At 40.1% G+C, this 19686-nt stretch overlaps 1 protein-coding gene across 1 annotated transcript in view; it reads left to right on the top strand.

Moving 5' to 3' along the window:
• Positions 1 to 19686, top strand: part of gabrg2 (gamma-aminobutyric acid type A receptor subunit gamma2) — a 97999-nt gene that overhangs the window by 47982 nt on the left and 30331 nt on the right. The window contains exon 6 of the mRNA XM_051878330.1: positions 15376 to 15513. Coding sequence (XP_051734290.1) covers positions 15376 to 15513 — 138 coding nt within the window. The remainder of the gene's footprint in view (positions 1 to 15375; positions 15514 to 19686) is intronic.

Consider the following 19686-nt stretch of genomic DNA (forward strand, 5'->3'; position numbering starts at 1 on the left):
TCTCCTTGTTCTTTGAAAACCACGCTTCTTCAACTCACTTTGATTGAAAGGTAACGATTATTTATTTTTTTTACAGAAAAAGCCTTAATGACCCAACTATGCATTCATTCATTCATTTATTCATTCATTTAACTATGCTACATTCATTTTCATCAACTTGAAATTGAATATACACCGATCAGGCATAACATTATGAGCACTGACAGGTGAAGTGAATAACACTGATTATCTCTTCATCACGGCACCTGTTAGTGGGTGGATATATTAGGCAGCAAGTGAACATTTTGTCCTCAAAGTCGATGTGTTAGAAGCAGGAAAAATGGGCAAGCGTAAGGATTTGAGCGAGTTTGACAAGGACCAAATTGTGATGGCTAGACGACTGGGTCAGAGCATCTCCAAAACTGCAGCTCTTGCGGGGTGTTCCCGGTCTGCAGTGGTCAGTATCTATCAAAAGTGGTCCAAGGAAGGAACAGTGGTGAACCGGCGACAGGGTCATGTGCGGCCGAGGGTCATTAATGCACGTGGGGAGCGAAGGCTGGCCCGTGTGGTCCGATCCAACAGACGAGCTACTGTAGCTCAGATTGCTCAAGAAGTTAATGCTGGTTCTGATAGAAAGGTGTCAGAATACACAGAGCATCACAGTTTGTAGCGTATGGAGCTGCATAGCCACTGACCAGTCAGGGTGCCCATGCTGACCCCTGTCCACCGCCGATAGTGGGCACTTGAGCATCAGAACTGGACCACGGAGCAATGGAAGAAGGTGGCCTGGTCTGATGAATCACGTTTTCTTTTACATCACGTGGATGGCCGGGTGAGTGTGCGTCTCTTACCTGGGGAACACATGACACCAGGATGCACTATGGGAAGAAGGCAAGCCGACGGAGGCAGTGTGATGCTTTGGGCAATGTTCTGCTGGGAAACCTTGGGTCCTGCCATCCATGTGGATGTTACGTACCACCTACCATGTACACCCTTTCATGGAAACAGTATTCCCTGGTGTCTGTGGCCTCTTTCAGCAGGATAATGCTCCTGCCACAAAGCAAAAATGGTTCAGGAATGGTTTGAGGAGCACAACAACGAGTTTGAGGTGATGACTTGGCCTCCAAATTCCCCAGATCTCAATCCAATCGAGCATCTCTAGGATGTGCTGAACAAACAAGTCCGATCCATGGAGGCTCCACCTCACAACTTACAGGACTTAAAGGATCTGCTGCTAACATCTTGGTCCAGATACCACAGCACACCTTCAGGGGTCTAGTGGAGTCCATGCCTGTTTTGGCAGCAAAAGGGGGACCAACACAATATTAGGAAGGTGCTCATAATGTAATGCCTGATCGGTGTGTATATAGCCTGCGCCCTCTTAGAATTTCATAACTGAACTATATATATAGGTCTGATAGGTCCTTTACATGCAGTCTGCAAGTAATCAAATCAATAGTGCATGGCATTGATTGGCTTCTGCTGATTCTGCAGCCAATGAGATTGCTTGCTCACCATTTAAATAATCTGGTTCAGTTTCTCTGAAATTCAATTGCTTATTATAAGTGTCTCTTTTACTATTACAAAACACTAAACAATGTTGCATGGTCTGCATTTATCAATGAAACAAACATACATATGTTCAAAATCATGTCTGATGTTTTACAAGTTGTTACAAAGAGTGGATAATTAGGCATATAAGCAAGCTAGCATGAGTAAGCATTTTGAGTTGATAGCAGCAGCAGCTGTAAATAGACATTTAAAATCATCTTTGATGTTTACAAGTTGCGTATGATGAAAGGAGAAAAAATTAAGCATAAGCAAAGCTAGCATGAGAATATTCATTTTGAGTTGATGGCAGCAGCAGTAAATACACCTGTTCAAACCACGTTTGATGTTTTACAGTTGTGTATGATACAAGGAGTGTATAATTGAGCATATAAGCAAGCAAGCATGAGGATATGCATTTTGAGTTAATAGCAGCAGCAGTAAATACACCTGTTCAAAATGATGCAAGATGCAAGAAATAATAAAACATAAGCAAAACTAGCATGAGAACATGCACTTTGAGTCAATAATAACAACAACAGCAAAAGGAAGACAACCTTGTTGTGAAGTTACAGGCAAACGTAGCCTGCATGAGAAAATGTTTTAAGTGAAATTTCGGATTGTTCATGAATAAAGTTGAGGTTTGCTTGTTACTCCACGATTTGCTGTTTGTCACATGGCTGTGCTTTTGGATGCTGTTCGAAAATAGCAAAATATAAATAATTGCAGGCATGCTTGCTCTGGTGGTTGTTTGGGGTTATTTTCCATTTCTATCAGCTTGCAACGTGTCAAATCCGCACATAGTGTGCATTCTAATTAGATAAATTTGATCCATCTAGGTCAATGGTATGGTACAACAAATCTAAGGGTATGGCACCCAGGTTCACATTGCTAGATTCACTAGTTAAATAACTCTGGGCTTCGCTAGTCTAGATACACACAAGTCAATCCATTTGATGTTAAGCCATTCGGCAAAGCAGGCAAACACAGATAGCAAACATCCAGTTCTCATGGCTCTTCAGAGCAGCAGCAGTAAATATCTCTTGGAGATAGATCTGCTTGTCTGGGGGGCTGTATTGTCCTTTTGTCTTCTTATTGTCTCTGTATGAGGATTATCTATGTCTGTTGATGCAGCAACATGTTTTACGTACTCTCAGCACCAGGCATGTGTGTTGGCTTGTATTGTCTCATCTTCTTGTTCTTGCTTTATTGAGGGATTTATGTATGTCTATAGTAGCAGCATATCGTACATGCTCTCAGTCTGTGTGTCTGTGTGTCTGCAAGTCCATACTTGCTCTGCAGCAGCAATAATCAACAGCAACAGTGTAGCAGATCTAGGCTGGCAAGACCAAATACATTGACATTGCCATATGGGTCAATGACATGACGTGCATATTTTTGTGTACAAGTGCATTATTTCCTTTTTATTTTGATAAATTCATGACTTGCATCACTTTAATCTATAAAACCTATTTTGTTTGGTGCAACCATCCACGCAAATGAACTATTTAAAATGGTGTTTTAATAATAGGAAATTCAAAATAAAATACTATTTATATTTGAAACCTTTCCTATAAATGAATTTTATAAATATCAGTAGTTTTAAAGCTGTTGAGATAGTTGAAAACCTTTGTCTGGCAATTTGTATGTTCAATGTCAGGGTGCCGCAACTTCAAACATGGATATTTTATTATAAAGTGAAAAGGTAAGCATGATAATGCATCATCCAGAGGACCTCAATTGATCTTTGGGACAGAATGAAAAGGTTTGTAGATCTCCTTGAGCTACTCAGAAGTACGGGTAGGGTACACTTTCCATGTCGGGTGGTACATCCAATGTAAAACTAGGAAAATTGAAAATTGTTGTATTAAAAAATTATATATATGAACTTTCTAGCAAAGGCAAAAGGTGATACAGGCATCCAAGTACAAGCCTATTTAATGTAAAATTAGTTGCAAAAGTCAACTGTAATGATTGTACCTAAATGGAATGACATTATTTAAGCTAAAAATGTAATACATTTAAGCTAAGAGTGTTTATTATTATTATTATACTTTATTGTTCTAAAATGTTAGTTTTGAATCAAAGATGTTTTACACATTTATTATTTTTTTTGATAATAATGTTTTAATAATTTTAGATGCCACTATAATATAAAGTAAAGAAAAATATTAGGTGTCTTTAACCACTTTGTATTTGCATAAAAAATGTTAGGCACAGAGAACTTGTTCGTGTTGTTTTGCAAAACACTTTGCTGCTAACCGGGAAAGGTTTGCTGGTATGGGTAGGTGTAAGAGGAAGGGTCAACAGTGTAATTATAAATGTCATTACAGAAATGAATTACATATGTAATATGCAGATATATATACAGTTGCAAGAAAAAGTATGTGAACCACTTGCAGAATCTGTGAAAATGTGCAAAATTTTAACAAAATAAGAGAGAGCATACAAAATGCATGTTATTTTTTATTTAGTACTGTCCTGAGTAAGATATTTTACATAAAAGATGTTTACATATAATCCATAAGACAAAAAACAAATAGCTGAATTTATTAAAATGACCCAGTTCAAAAGTTTGTGAACCATTGATTCTTAACACTGTGTGTGGTTACCTGGATGATCTACGACTGTTTTTTTGTTGTGTGATGGTTGTTTATGAGTCCCTTGTTTGTCCTGAGCAGTTAAACTGAGCTCTGTTCTTCAGAAAAAAATCTGAAGACTGAATGATTCAGAATGATGATCAAAACATAGACTACAAACATAGAAAACATAGAGCCATCAACACCTTCAAAGCTTACATAGTCCTATACCTCTTCCTAGGTCGACATTTCATTCGGTAACGTTAGGCAGTTTTGATTTATATGCTGTTAAATTTTTTATGATAACATTATTTTATATGTGCATAAGCAATGCCAGCATACCCGGTTAGAGAAGTCCACACTCGCTACTGATATGTATAATTTATCATATATAAACAACAAAGATACACTTTTCAGCGTCCTCATTATGATATTAAAGTATTACAAAAGTAGAATGTATTATACACTGAATTATAAACATATTTTAACAATACATTGCAAATATTAGCAATATGCCACGATGCTAGCGGCTCTTGCACATGCGTTACACATGATAAACTAATAATCATAAAGATCGCAAAACACCAGCGACATTACAGGCTTAATGCAAGAGATAGTTTCAGAAGTATAGACATTGAGTATTACAAACGTAAAGTCAGGAAATAAACTTACTTTGTCAATAACTTTTGTCCTGCACTTAGAGATGCTGCCCGAGTGGAAAATGAGGATATTCTGATGGCTCCGTTTTTGTAACAGAGAAAACGTCACTTACGCTAAAACCACATCTGCTAAAAATTGCATAGTACATATTTTACATAATACAAACTAGGGATGCCACAATTCTCATCCACGGTTCAATACGAGCTTGTGAATTGTTTTTTTTTTCAGTTTTGCTTTCAAATTTCCATGAGATTTATTTCTGTCCAAATGGACTCTATGCATGGTCACTTCCGTGTTTTTCCGCAGGGCACATATTTACATCCGGTGCTGCGCCGTAAGCCATTGTTCCTTACCTAGAGCTGTCAAAATGACTGAGGAGACGGTACTGGAAACACAAATGATTAGTTCACCTCTCGAGTCTTCGGGTATGAGCCGTTCGTTCTTTTGTCAAAAGTATAGGATACAGAAATTAGTTGATAACTCCCAATCTTCCTTACATACAAGCAGATAGTTTTTTTTTTTTTTCATTACTCTTACAGTTACATGATGCGTTTCTGGTTTCAAATTTGTGAGCTGGCAGTGTTCATTTTACATATATTTATTTTATATTATACAATACACTAGGAATGTGTATTATATGTATATGTGTACAGTAGATTGCTCTTAAGTAAATTAAAGAAAGAGTATTTCAATAAAAAAATAGTATTTTTTCTCCTTAACATCTTATTGTTCCTGTTGCCTTGGCATAGAATAACAAAAAAACACTCCGATGTGCCCAATCATCAGAACCGAACCAAAAACAGTGGTTAAAAAAAAAAAAACCAAGTGGGCTAACTGTATTGTTGCATCCCTAATACAAACCATTAACAGATATAAATAAAACAGAGTTAAATGATGCTGAAAGTCATATAATGTAAAGAATTCACAACACCTATCCTTAATTACTATACATAGAAAAACACTTACTAAAGTAATCACACTACGGGAAAAAATGGGCGCCATATCGATATTGTCCAAAACTTGAAGCCACCTACACCTACTGCAGTTGTACAGATGCACATATTGTGAACAAAAATATTGTGCCATCTACATCTGAGCCTACTTCACCTTTCCAGGATAATATCAATACAGAGTAATGTATGCAGTAGCTGCGTGTTTTCCTGATGTTCTGATTTTTTTGTTTTTTTCAGAAGTCGAGCTACTGAGGATGTCATGTGAACACTATGGTGCTTCATTTGAAGAAGCAGAATAATGCATTTTCTTTCAAATCTGCGATGTTGACTGTTTCTTTTCCCTCATGGAAGTTTTGAGCACCTGATGCCTTCCCAAATAGTAGACTGTAAAAGATAATGATCACACTGCCTATGACTTTTTTGTTTTGTCAAAATACTTTTCTCAAGATTCAAGTCAGCTTTGAGATCATCTATGACATTGCGTTTAAATAACTTTGAAATGGGAATTGGTGGATTCTCTGGACTATGCTGATATCATCGATATTTTTAATAATTTCCCTTGAAGACTCCACCTTGTCGTGTGAAAGGTATAACCGCCGAGCTATATGCTGTAATTTAGGTGTATAATTTTTAGTAATTAAATTATTAATATTATTAATATTTTAATCTTTTTTTCAGTGTTTTTGACCAATGTAACTCAAACAATTAAGTTATTCTAATAAATGAGCTTATTTGGATTTTAGAAACTCACCCTTTTTATGATGGGGCCTTTGTATTAGGTTTTTGCATAGCTGTATTGCATGTTCCTTAGAACAGAAAAGGACAGGAACAGACAGGAAGTATCGATTCCAGCTTTGGAGCCAATGTCATGATGAAATTCCTTTTTCTGGTGTGTATCTATGTAGCTTAGTCTGTTACTTGTCCTCTTGATACTGCTGAAATTATTGCTGTAAAATGTCTCAGGTTGTGTATTTAACCTGGTTCCCTGAGAAAGAGAACGAGACACTGCGTCTTGGTGTTGACTCTATGAGGAACGTCTTCAGCTTGACCGGTGTCTGAAGCACTTGTAAACACATGCCAAATTCATTGGCAGACAGCAGTCCATGACATCACAGATGAAGCGCCTGTATGTATAAAAGGGTACCTGTGTTGCATGTCATCAATTCTTTTGTCTGAAGGAGACGTGCAAGCATGCTCAAAGCATGGCATGAGATGCAGTCTCGTTCCCCTTTTCAGGGAACCGGGTTACATATGTAACCTGAGACGTTCCCTTTCGAAGTGGAACTTCGATGCTGCGTCTTGGTGTTGATGCTATGGTGAACATTAATACCCACTTATGCCATGCTGAAGAAATGCCTGCCCCACCAAGCTGCGAATATGCACATGGGCATAGCACTTAATCAACTCTATGCATATAAGCAGGTGTTACGGTCCCTGGTTTAAATGCCTAGGAGTGAAAAGGGGCACATAACATAACAGATAGACAACAGCTTTCCAAATAAATGATTTATTTTAACACAAATTACTCACAAAAGTAACCAGAAACAAGAGACGGGGAGCCCAGCAACAAAAGGGAGAAAATTACGATATGGCTGCGAAGAAGGCTGTGGCTGGCAGAGAGCCCCAAAAGTCCGCCTCCTTTCACTTTATAGCCTCGCTTCCCCAGCTCAGCCAATAGGTAACTAGAAGAAAAACAATATTAATTAAAATCATTAAGGACTCTGGGCCGGGGCGTTTGTGAAACATGCGTTACACCCACACCCCCGGATGGTGAATGGTGATCCGAAAAAAAAAAAAGGGCAACCATTCACCACGTAACAGCACGCGACAACGCATCTGCCAAAACATTGTTCTTACCGGCGACATGTTTTATCTCCAGGTTAAACGCTTGGACAAACACAGCCCACCTCATTAAACGCTGGTTAGAATTGCGCATTTGATGAATAAAAACGTGAGGATTGTGATCTGTGTAAACAATAACCGGACGTGAAGAGGAGCCAATATAAACTTCAAAATTATTAAGGGCCAAAATTAAAGCGAGTGCCACCTTTTTGAATCGTTGAATATGACTTCTGATGTTTTTGAAACTTTTTAGAAAAATAGCACACAGGATGCTCGACGCCATCGGGCCCATCCTGCAACAAAACAGCGCCTGCTCCTGCATCACTAGCATCAATAGCTACCTTAAAAGCACGATCGTACATTGGGGCAGATAGGACAGGTGCATGCATCAGGAGAGCTTTAAGAGATTCAAAGGCATGCTGACATTCTGGTGACCACTTAAACACAATTTTTGGACTCAGCAGGTCAGTGAGTGGGGCAGCCACAGACTAAAAGTTTTTACAAAAGCTACGGTAATAGCCCGCCATTCCCAAGAGCTGCTGCAATTCACGACGAGTGGAAGGAACTGGGAATGACGTGATGGCCTCAATTTTGGCATTTACCGGCTTTACCATGCCACCACCCACAATTTTTCCCAGATAAACTACTGTCGCTTTAACAAAATCACACTTAGCCAGATTAACAGTTAAATTTGCCTCAGTCAACCTAATAAAGACCTGTTTTAACTGACTGATCCAAATATGCCTCGGCACCGAGTCAAGCTGAACGATGTGCACGGGCAAATTAACAAACTTCATTCCAAAGCCCTGCACCAGCTCACTACAATTTAAGGAGGTTTCATTTAAGAGAAGCAACACACTTTGAAGAATAATAGATCTAGAAGCAGCAGTATCGCGTAAAATTGTTACTGGGACTTTTATGCAGCTGTCAGGCAGTGAGACCGTGCCCTTCATAATGAAAGGGGAATAAATGTCCAAGTCCACGCTTTCAGACTCAGAAAAATGCGGGACTGAAGGCATTTTGACCAATGCAACAGTTTTAGGTTTCTTTTTATTTAACAAAAAACAGTTGTTGATCAAATGGCTACGCTTTTTACAATAAGCGCACACAGGCCTCGCCTCGTCTTTAAAATTAACATGCTCACTAGAGTAGGTGTGCGTAACCGAACCACGCTGCGACAGAGGAATGGAAGGCTTTTCAAAGCTCTCTCTGTGGATCAGAACATATTCATCAGCTAGGATCGCAGCAGCAGACACATTAGTGACTTTTTGTTCATTTAAGTATGTTGCAATTTTGTCTGATAGACATTTTTTAAATGCTTCCATAAGAATTACATCACAAAGCTGTTCAAAGTTCTTTACGTCTTGTGCAGAACACCAACGATCAAACAGTGCTATTTTCTCATGACCAAACTCAACATAACTTTGGCCCTCGGCTTTCTTATAGCGACGAAATTTCTGTCTATAAGCCTCAGGAACCAACTCATAAGACCTTAGAACCGCAGACTTCACCTGATCATAATTTAAACTTACCTCAGGTGAGAGAGAAGCATACGCCTCCTGGGCTTTGCCCATAAACATACACTGCAGAAGGAGAGGCCAAATTTCTATAGGCCATTTTAAAGTCGTTGCTACCCGCTCAAATAGCACAAAATATTTATCAACATCCCTCTCAGAAAAAGGCGGGATTAAACAAATGCATTTATTAACATCAAAATCTGCCTCCGTCGTAACAAATTCACTGCTCATCTGTCTAGCTCTAAGACGAGCTGATTCACGCTGTTCTGTCTCTTCAATTTCAAATTTACACAGCTCAAAATCATGCTGGAGCTCTTTTTCCTTGAGCTCTAAACGCCGCATTTCAACCTGTAGCTCTAATTTACGCACCTCAGGATCTGGATGCGTGATAGCATAAGAAGGGACAGAGCTAACAGGAGGGAGAAGATTTTTCTCAGCTAGAGCAATATGTAATTGATACTTAATATTTTGTTTTTTATCTTGTTTTGCGATAGGCACTTTAAAATGAGCAGCAATAGAGAACAGATTATTTTTAGTACATTGTTCAAATTTTTCAAGACTCGGGTGAGCCACAAAGTCCTCTAAACTAAATTCCATAATGAGACCAAAAAACACACAGTCAAAAACAGAAAAAACGTTTAACAGAGGACATAAAAACCGCGTCAAGCCTCAGCCAGCCAACAGCAAAATACAAAAATAACCACACACGCCAAAATATACAACAAAACAAGGAAATGCACTGTGAAGTAAAGTGGTGACTCAAAGCACGGCACTGCATAAACCTAAAACAAACCAATGCGCCCCCCCTAGCTGTACCTACCTAACAAAATCTCACCTGTCTAACTCAACCCTTACTCTTCACGCAGGTTCTGCGGCGGGGTCTTATGCACTGGAAACCAGTAGGTTTGTGAGGCAGTCTGCAATAGACAACCACCCAAGCTCCTACGGACGTGCTCCCGAGATAACCGCTTTCGCAGCTAACACTAACCGCTTCCCCGCGACACTATTAAAACAAAACAAACAGATGTAGCTCAAAGAGCAACATCTTCTCAGCCTAACGGAGGAGCAAAGGCCACAATCTACAAAACAATGCAGTGCAAGAGACAAAACACTTCACTCACCTGCATTTCCAGCGAAAACAGTGTAAAGGACGCCCAAAAAAGTAAAAAAAAAAAAAAAATTCCCAAAAAGCACAAAATAGTCGTGTCCAAGCATGCACACGCTTTCACTTGACGCGCCACAAAGTTACGCAGGGAATTCCAGATGGCACAATACAGGAAAACCCCTTTTTGCAACTACGTCACTACCATTCCGCTCATTCAAAAAAAAAAAAAAAAGCGCGAATAGTGAACAAAGAAAGTTGCGGAAAAATAACACCAAGAATCCTACTTAACGCAATAAAACGTTTTGATCATATGTAATATAAATAGAACTTTTTGGTACAATAGCACAAAGCGTGGCAGCTCGCAGTTAAACCAATGCAAATCGGCCCAGATAAAAAAAAAAAAATCTGAGAGACTACGTTACCAATCATATAATTTCAGTTTAACTTATTTTTTTTTAAAAAAGACGAGCCCCCAATTATGTTTTAAATGCCTAGGAGTGAAAAGGGACACATAACATAACAGATAGACAACGGCTAGAGTTTTCCATATAAATGATTTATTTTAACACAAGTTACTCACAAAAGTAACCAGAAACAAGAGACGGAGAGCCCAGCAACAAAAGGGAGAAAAATAACTCAACTGATAAAGTCAAGCTGGGACTCCCCGCTCCAACAAAAGGTACCAACTAAGTAAAAATAAAATAAAGACTAGACGATATGGCTGCGAAGAAGGCTGTGGCTGGCAGAGAGCCCCAAAAGTCCGCCTCCTTTCACTTTATAGCCTCGCTTCCCCAGCTCAGCCAATAGGAAACTAGAAGAAAAACAATATAACAATATTAATTAAAAACATTGATGACTCTGGGCCGGGGCGTTTGCGAAACACGCGTAACAGCAGGAATCAAAAAGAGTGCACCCCCAACGGCACATCCTATGTGACTTGTGAAAAAAAAAAATTGCACAGTGGCCTTGCGCCCTAAATATTAGAGCCCACATGCACTTGGAAAAACTTCCAATGCTTCTATACTCCATGGCAGTGTTTCTTAACCTTGGTCCTGGATGACCCCCAACACTGCACATTTTGTGTGTCTCCCTAATCAAACACACCTGATTGAACTCATCTGCTCATTAGAAGGAATTGCAGGGCTTGAAATGAGTGTGTCAGAGGAGACATTCAAAATTTGCAGTGTTTGGGGTCCTCCAGAACCAGGGTTGAGATATACTGCTCTGTGCAATACTCACCTTGTACGAGGGAAGTTCAGGCTAACCCAGCCTTACTCCCTGTTACAGGACAGGCCTCAGCCTAGCCCCAAGAACAAAGCTATAAGGGGTCTCTCAATATAGCCTGAGCTATGTTCCAGAATGCTTCACTTGAGAAGCTCTGAGGGAGTGGCCTACCAAAGGGAGCATGCAAGGTGTTACAACCTCAATAGTCAGTACCTCCAGACTGAGAGTACTCAGAAGGGCAATGGCCCTGTGGACCCATGCTACAACCCTCAGTATTGTCACCCATCCAAGGGGGAACATATATCCCTACCACAGAAAATCATCAGGAAGGTAGGCAAATGAGAGAATGGCATCCAACCACAGGGGAGTTAAAAGCCCTACTTAAAACCCCAATGAATAGTTGTGTAGTCTAACCATATAACCCTCATATAACTCATTTACCAAGCTCATACCCTGAAGTAAAGGCACTCCCCAGATGCCTGTTATGCCCAGCGATCTCCAGCGCTGCACCGAAGCAGGGGACAGAATAAGAAGGAAGGATGCCTTCAGGTGATCTACCTCTACTGTCAGCCCTGCTATAAAAAGAGAGGCCCATTAAAAGCACCCATGCAAAGGGGAGAATATATCCCTAATTCAAAACCCCAACAAATAGTTTGGGAGGGAGATAAATGAGATAGAGGGATGCTTTGCAGACTGCCCATCATAATTCCATTCACCATGTATCAACCCTAAGGAGGTACCTGTCTAGAGGGAAGCATTTTAGCTCTACTTAAAATTCCAATGAATAATTGTAGAGGGCAGTAAATGAGAGTGTGGAAGGCATTGTATTTTGCCTATCGCAACGCTCATTTGCCCAGCTTCATATAGATTTTACAGCAACCTGTCCATAGGGGAGCGTATAATCTTACTCTAGCCATAGGTGAGGATAAGGAAAAAGAAAGAATGTGATGCTCTCACTATCTACTAACTCAATATAGCCTTTTAATAGCTTTAACCCTGGGGAAAAAAAGATACTTTCAGGGGGTCAGTTTTATTTTTTTAACAATAACCTGCTCTATCTCCGTGCCTAAGCATTTTGGCGAAGGCTGCGATAGCTACCACAAGTCCGACAGGGAAGTGAAAATAACTTTTATCCCTACCAGCCAGCTATGATGAAGAGAGGATAATAAACAAAGCCAAGGGGTCGCATCATTTCACCACGACCACTATTCCACAAAAGGTCTGCCAGATACCCCCTGTATACTGGACAAACATTCCTTCCTCAAATAATTGCTGTCTCAGTTGTGCATGAGGGCAGGAAACAGAGAACAAGAGGAGGTCGCATCATCCCACTGCGACCTCCCTTCTTGAAAGCTGTTTCCCTCGTGCAGTGTTCACATCAAGCATTGGCCTGGACCAAATCAGATAGTGGGTCACCTCATTTCACCATGACTCGTGCCACTTTACATCGTCAGTCTGGATTCTGAGCCTGATGTAAGCACTTAACCTCTCAATACCCAGCACCCTCCTCAGAGGCTAGGGGGCTAGGGGAAGTGATCCCCTTTAGCCGATGTTTCTCTTTCTCCAATTGATTTTTAGTGATCACCTCCCTGAGGTCTTGCTTCCTCTTCTTCCTACTCTGTATCCAGGAATTCTCTGCAAATGGGACAGAAAGTTTGGAGGAAGCAGAGGGTGTAGGTGGCAACTCAAACCTCCGCATGTTGCACTTCTTAAATGGCGCTGACTATGCCCTCGCCTCTCTGAACCTCCTCACCACCGCCCTCAACTGAGGTACTAAAAAGTCCAGAGGTTGAGACCAGAGAATCAAGGAGGAAAGTTTTCTCTTTCAGATTTAGCCACAGATGCCTCTCCACGACCACCATTGCTGCCATCGAATGACCGATGGTAGTGGCCAGCTGCCTAAATCTGTGGTTCAGTGCAGTTTAGAGGCCACCTCAGGAGACAATCCCTACCCCAGTCCAAGTTTTTGAGAAGGTCGACTAGGTACGCCTGCAACACCACCATTGAGTGCAGGGCATCACCAGCCTGACCCGCTGCTGCATACGCCTTGTCCACAAGCCGCAAGGTGATCTGGCACAGCTTTGACGGCAAGACCAGAGCCTTTAATGAGAATACCTCGCTCTGAGAGATAGCTAGCCAGTGTCTCTTCTACAGGGGGCATTTTCACATACCCTTGCTCACACAATCCCTCCACATTCAAATAATTTGAATGCTGTACGTGACATCATGGACTGCCTTCTGCCAATAAATTTGCAGTGTTTATAGACACCAGAGTCAACACCAAGATGCAGCGTTGAAGTTCCACTTTGAAAGGGAATTGCTACTTTTGTTTTCAGACCTCTGATTTATTCTTAAATCATCTGTTTAAAGTTTAAATTTGCTATGAAAGGCTCAAAATGCAAGATGTCACCAAAATCTGATCTGTTGTTATCATTGACTGCTTTTCCACAACCTCACAAAATCTCACAAAAAGCCTCACACAAAAAAAGAGCTCTTCATCAAATCACATGCAAATAATCGCCGTCTTTAAAAGCGTTGCATGTGTGTGGAGTGCTTGGCTATCCTCTGGCTTGATAACTTTTCACCCTATAGCCTTTTCCATATAGACAGCAGTTATTTCCATATCATGGCCAAAATTTTGTTTTAACAACCTTCTTGCCTCCTTATCATGTGTTTACAGGAGAACCAGCAGTTGCTGGGCTATTTGCGGTCCCCCCTTTTTTCAAACAGTTTTGAGCAGATGACAATGTATGAGGGATGGCAAACAACATTACAGCCTGCTGTTTTATTCTAAATGGATATAAATGGATAAATGGATGTACACTTGTAAACAACCACAGGGTTCATTCAGACTTTTATAAAGAAATTCTTGATTTTTTCTTGAGGTTTAAAATGTGCTTGAATTTTGAATATTGTCTTTGAAAATGCCTGATAGTATCCAGTATGATTTAAAAAAGAACAAAAATATAAACAAAAATAACTTTAAAGATCAAGTCATGGATTCCTTGTGCATCATTGCAGTGATGCAGTGCAAGCACATAAAAGTACTTGTGAAAGGTCGGTGCCTAAAAACAAGCACGTGGAATACTAAACTTTGAGGCAATTTGTTTTGCAGTTCTAGTGCTAGACTCGGTATAATTTTTAGGAATAAATAATTTACTTGGGACAGATATTTGTGTTGTGTGTACAGTAAAATCCACACTAGATCACTCATCATTGTACTGAAACCTATCATATCATTCCCATTGTGATCAAATCACCTTAGCCAGTTTTTACTTTCACATCACACTGTCTTTGTATTAAATTACTTTTTAAAAAATAAAACCAGCCAAGATATTAAAATAATAGCGATACCTTTTTTTTTCTTTTCTTTCTTTTTTTTTTCTTTTACAGTAGTTTTTTTACTGCTCCATTATGCTTTTTCAGATATTACCTTTCATGTTGTGTGCAATATAGTTTGTGAATGTAAAAGGTCTGCAAAGTTTCAAAATCAAAGTGCACAACATATTACATAGAACAAAATTGCCAGAAATAAGTCATCAGTAATTCAAGCCTTACTTCCTGCTCAAAACTACTCGTCTACTCTGACCAGCCCTCAAACGCTGTTACCACAATGATGCACAGCAGTTTATCTCCAACCAACACCTCATCTACGTTTCACACATTAAAATAATAAAAAAAAAAACTTACCACTTATGGCTCATTTCCACCGAGCGGTACAGTATTGTACAGTACGGTATGCAATTATTTCCGTTTCGATTGTCAGAAGTTGTGAATGGTACCAAAATACCAAACTGTACTGTACTACCTTTTTGGGACCCTTCCTTTGGGGTACCTAGCACAGCAGTCTAGAGGGTGGAGCTAGACTCACTGGTGTTTGAAATTATGGAGTTTTTTTTTTTTTTTTTTTTTTTAATGTTTGTTGTTTCTAATTGTTTGTTAACAATTCTACTCTAATTGTTTTGCAGATGGCTACCCCAAGGAGGAGATTGTATACAAGTGGAAACGCAGCTCCGTGGAAGTTGGAGACATCCGGTCCTGGCGTCTTTACCAATTCTCCTTTGTTGGCCTGAGAAATACCACAGAGGTTGTCAGGACTGTGTCAGGTAAAATTTCAGATTAACTTTGCATCTGTAATCCTTGTATGAATTTTTTTTCCTTAAATTTATGTTGCAAGCCATTATGTTGACTGGGAAGGGACTGGTTAACTTTGTTTTGTCATGGCCAAGACATATTAACTCGTGGCAATGTGATATGCCGTGGCCACAATATAATTAGTGTTGAGTTAACAACATCTTTATGTCATTGCCACGCGAGGTGAAGTCGTGGCCTCAATCCTATGTTGAGGGAACGACATCTTTTTGTACTTAGTGCAAATAGAATCTGCCTAATTATAAAAATGTAATTAGTAGTGTTTCATTGAGGAATGAATCTGTGTTTGTGAACTAATCAAATAAGAGAATGAATCTTTTCGATCACATCCATTATTTCATTCAATTGAGTGTTTTTAATTAATCATACCAGTCAAAGAGAGTTTAATGACTCTCTAATAACATATGAAATAACATATCACTATAAAATGAACAAAACAAGCCCTACAATTTAATAAAATATTATAAAGACATTATATATTTAAGGGTACTAGATGATTTGTTAATTGAGGTTAATTGGTTAGACCTTCAATAAAATGTCTCAGGTTACGCATGTAACCATGGTTCCCTGAGAAGGGGAACGAGACACTGCGTCCGAAGACTCTTTGGGGAATGCCTCCAGCGTGATGGTGTCTGAAGCACGTGATTCAAACGCGGCATTGTCATCGGCCGGCGACAGCCCTTGACGTGGCTACGTGTGTGATCGTGAGTACAAGAAGGCACCTGTAGTACATGTCAACAACTTCTTTGTCTGAAGGAAACGTTACCAGGTGTGCCCGAAGCATGGCAGTGAGACGCAGTGTCTCGTTCCCCTTCTCAGGGAACCATGGTTACATGCGTCTGAAGACACTGGGGAACGAGTACCCACTCTGCCATGCTGAGGGAATAACTGCCTAAATGGCTATGATAAGTGAAAAGAAGACTCAACAGACTTAGATGCTGGAGACCTATCTCTCACTCAGGTCAAACAAAGGGGCTATCAGTGACACTATTTCCTTAAGGCCACAACCTAGGCCAATAGCCCTAAGAAAGAACCCTTGCCAGAGTGAGCAAACAGTGCCCATCCCAGAGCAGAGCTCAAGGTCTGGTAATGCCAGTCCCTGACAGGCATTGCCTTTAAGGGAATACAGGCAAAGAGAAAAGGGAGTTCCTTTGCCTTGTCACTATACTAGGGGTATCTGGTTCAACACCTGAGGACCCCAGGTGAGCTGAAAAGAAATGCTCAACCCTGCCTGACCCTGTCTAACCGCAATGGCGGCCACAGGACCCGAGCCACAGAGAGTAGGTGCTTAATTCTCATCCCTCAAGAGAGAGTAAAGCCTGGCTGGAACAAAACACAGTGACCACATCACACAACACGCATTTGACCCCCTCATGAGTTAATTGCACTAAATTCAAATGCCAGATTCTGTAACTCTGAAAGAATTATGCGAGAACAGCCATGAATGCATCGCTATGTGTGCCTTCAACCCCTTCGAGAGCCGAATGCGCTTGTGCAAACGTTAACTACTATCCCTCAGGAGAGAACAGAAAAGACAAAGCTCCTTACCTGTCTCTGTAGATAGTTTTGGAAATGCATCCTTTCAGCACATTCCAGCCTCCTCAACGAGTCAAAGGCATTCCACCTAAACACACGTACCACATCCGTAGAAATAGAGACAACGCGAACAGAGCATTATTTAAGAAATTCTCACAATGCACGCATTCAGCTCCCTCGAGAACTAAACGCGCATGCTCCTGCAAATGCTTGGCAGTGTTTCTTCATGATAATCACATTCACACGTGCGCAAACAAACGGATCCTGAAGACAAAAGAAATTGCTGATGTGTACTACAGGTGCCCTCTTGTACTCACGGTCGTACACATAGCTATGTCACAGTGTGTCGCCAGCCAATGACATTGACGCGTTTGAATCACATGCTTCAGACACGTCACACTGGAGACATTCCCCAAAGTGTCTTCGGATGCAGTGTAAGTTCCCGTTCGAAAGGGAACATTTGCAATTGGTTTGTAAAAGGTGTTTTTATACATGTTTGGGCTGAGTTTCTGCTGCAGTTACACTGTTCTGACCAGCAGGGGTCACCAGCGTATGGCGTTTCGAGTGCTTCAAAACAGTGAATCATTTTGTGAAGCAATTGGTTCAAATTATTCAAAGTTTCGAAAAGCTTCTTTCTCCTATCACTAACATCTCTACCTGCATGTTATTCAGCTGCAGGGATCACTGGATGCCTTTGTCCATATAAGGGATTTCCTGGAACATCATAATATTTATGACTTTACGAGTCTCACTTGTGGACTTTCTGCGTGAGGGCGCACTCAGGCTTCCAGTATTAAAGAGAGTGTTTAATGCTTCATAATGCTCACATCACCTCATTTTGGGTGAACATAGAATAAATCCTCTCTAAAGAAATTTGAAGTAAACATGAGAATCCATCAGTATTTCTCCAAATGTGCACACTTTTGAACTTAAAGCCCTGAGGGATGTTGTTTAGTCAAGCGCTTTCTTGATGATCGTACTGGAGTATTTTTCTCTGTGGATGCGGCTGAGGCGACAGAATTAATTCGATTTTTAGAGTAAAACAGGGATTAAAAACTGAAGCTTGACTCTTAGTCTTTTTTAATGATGTGTAGTTTGTCAAGGTAATTACATCCTTTTATATTACTTTGTAACTTTGAACTTGCAAACAAAGAACGCTTCAGTTCACCGACGTCCTCCCGAGGGTTAACAGGTTAATCTTGATTTATAAATAAACTGAAATTGAATTGAAGACAAAGCCTGTGCTGTCTCTAAGTCTCCTGCGTCTCAAAGGGTGGAGGAGAAAACAACCGCAAGACCACAATTTGAACATGAAATGACGTGGATGCAACCGTAGGTGGATAAACTAGCTTTGGTCACAACAAAAACCAGGAGCAAAATCCATTGAGGATGGGCTCACCAATAAGGCATGTAAATCACCAATTCTCTTAAAAAATGTTAAGGCCAAAACCATCTTAAGAATTGGAATTCTATCCGAAGTTGATTAAAGCAGTTCAAATGTAGGCCCTGTTAAACCTTCTAGGACTAGATAAGTTCCAAAAAGGAAGACAAGCAGGAGGGAAAGGTCTCAGTTATCTCATCCCATGCATGAAATAAAAAAGTTAAAGTCTTGACAAAAAAAAAAAAATCACTATCAACTGGTGCATGTTCAGCAGCAGTCCCGCCATATACACCTTAAGTGTAGCTGGGGCCACAACCGCAGATAAATGCTCTTCAAGGAATGCCTGCAATGAACCAACGGGGACATGACATGTGCTTCCTGCACCATGACAGTGTCACGTTTATGATGATGAAGATGAGGAAAGAGGTTTCTGTCTATTTAATAAAACATCTCTTAAATCCAACAAAAGAACTAAATACAAAACTAGAAAGAAAACGAAGGTTGTAGATACAATCCACACAAAACAATGAGCAGAGTGAACTGAAGGACTTAAATACACAAGATAATGAACTCAATACAAAACAGCTGTGCACTAATCAATCAGACAATGAATTACCATGACAACTAAATGAAAACAGGAAGAAAACACAGGAAATAACAAACTAAAAGGCCTTGAGAATGAAACCAAAACTTGACAGACAGAACCAAAGGGGAGACTGGATCATTCTGCTCGAATCAAACTCCATATTGCCTTTACATTGCTAAAAATCATCCAGTATCCTTGTCTTGTTTTAGAATAAAAATATCTAAATGCAAAATTATACATATTTCAATGCCCATTTTGTATGTACATGAAGGTTCCTGACCTGTGCTGAAGCTATTTTAACCATCTTTTGGCAAGCTTTCTTTCTATTCATGGTTGCTTATGATTTGCATATATACGTCTCGATGCAAGAAAGAGACAGAAGGAAAAGAGAGAGATAAAAATGTTGCCCTCAAAAGAAGTCTGAGAATGTTCCCACTGTGCAGAGATAAAAGGCAAATAAGCATCTCATCTTTCTTTTTTTACACACCCACCATTTGTTCCATTACAGGCAAGCAGACTGTCAGATGAGATCTCCTGGCAGATTCAGCCTTTGAGGTGTTGTGCTGTGCTCTCATTAGGGATAATCTAAGCAATGTGCTTCTTTGAAGTCCTTGAGCTGAGAAT

The sequence above is a fragment of the Ctenopharyngodon idella genome, chromosome 21, assembly GCF_019924925.1.
Source record: "Ctenopharyngodon idella isolate HZGC_01 chromosome 21, HZGC01, whole genome shotgun sequence".
Taxonomy (NCBI): Eukaryota; Metazoa; Chordata; class Actinopteri; order Cypriniformes; family Xenocyprididae; genus Ctenopharyngodon; species Ctenopharyngodon idella.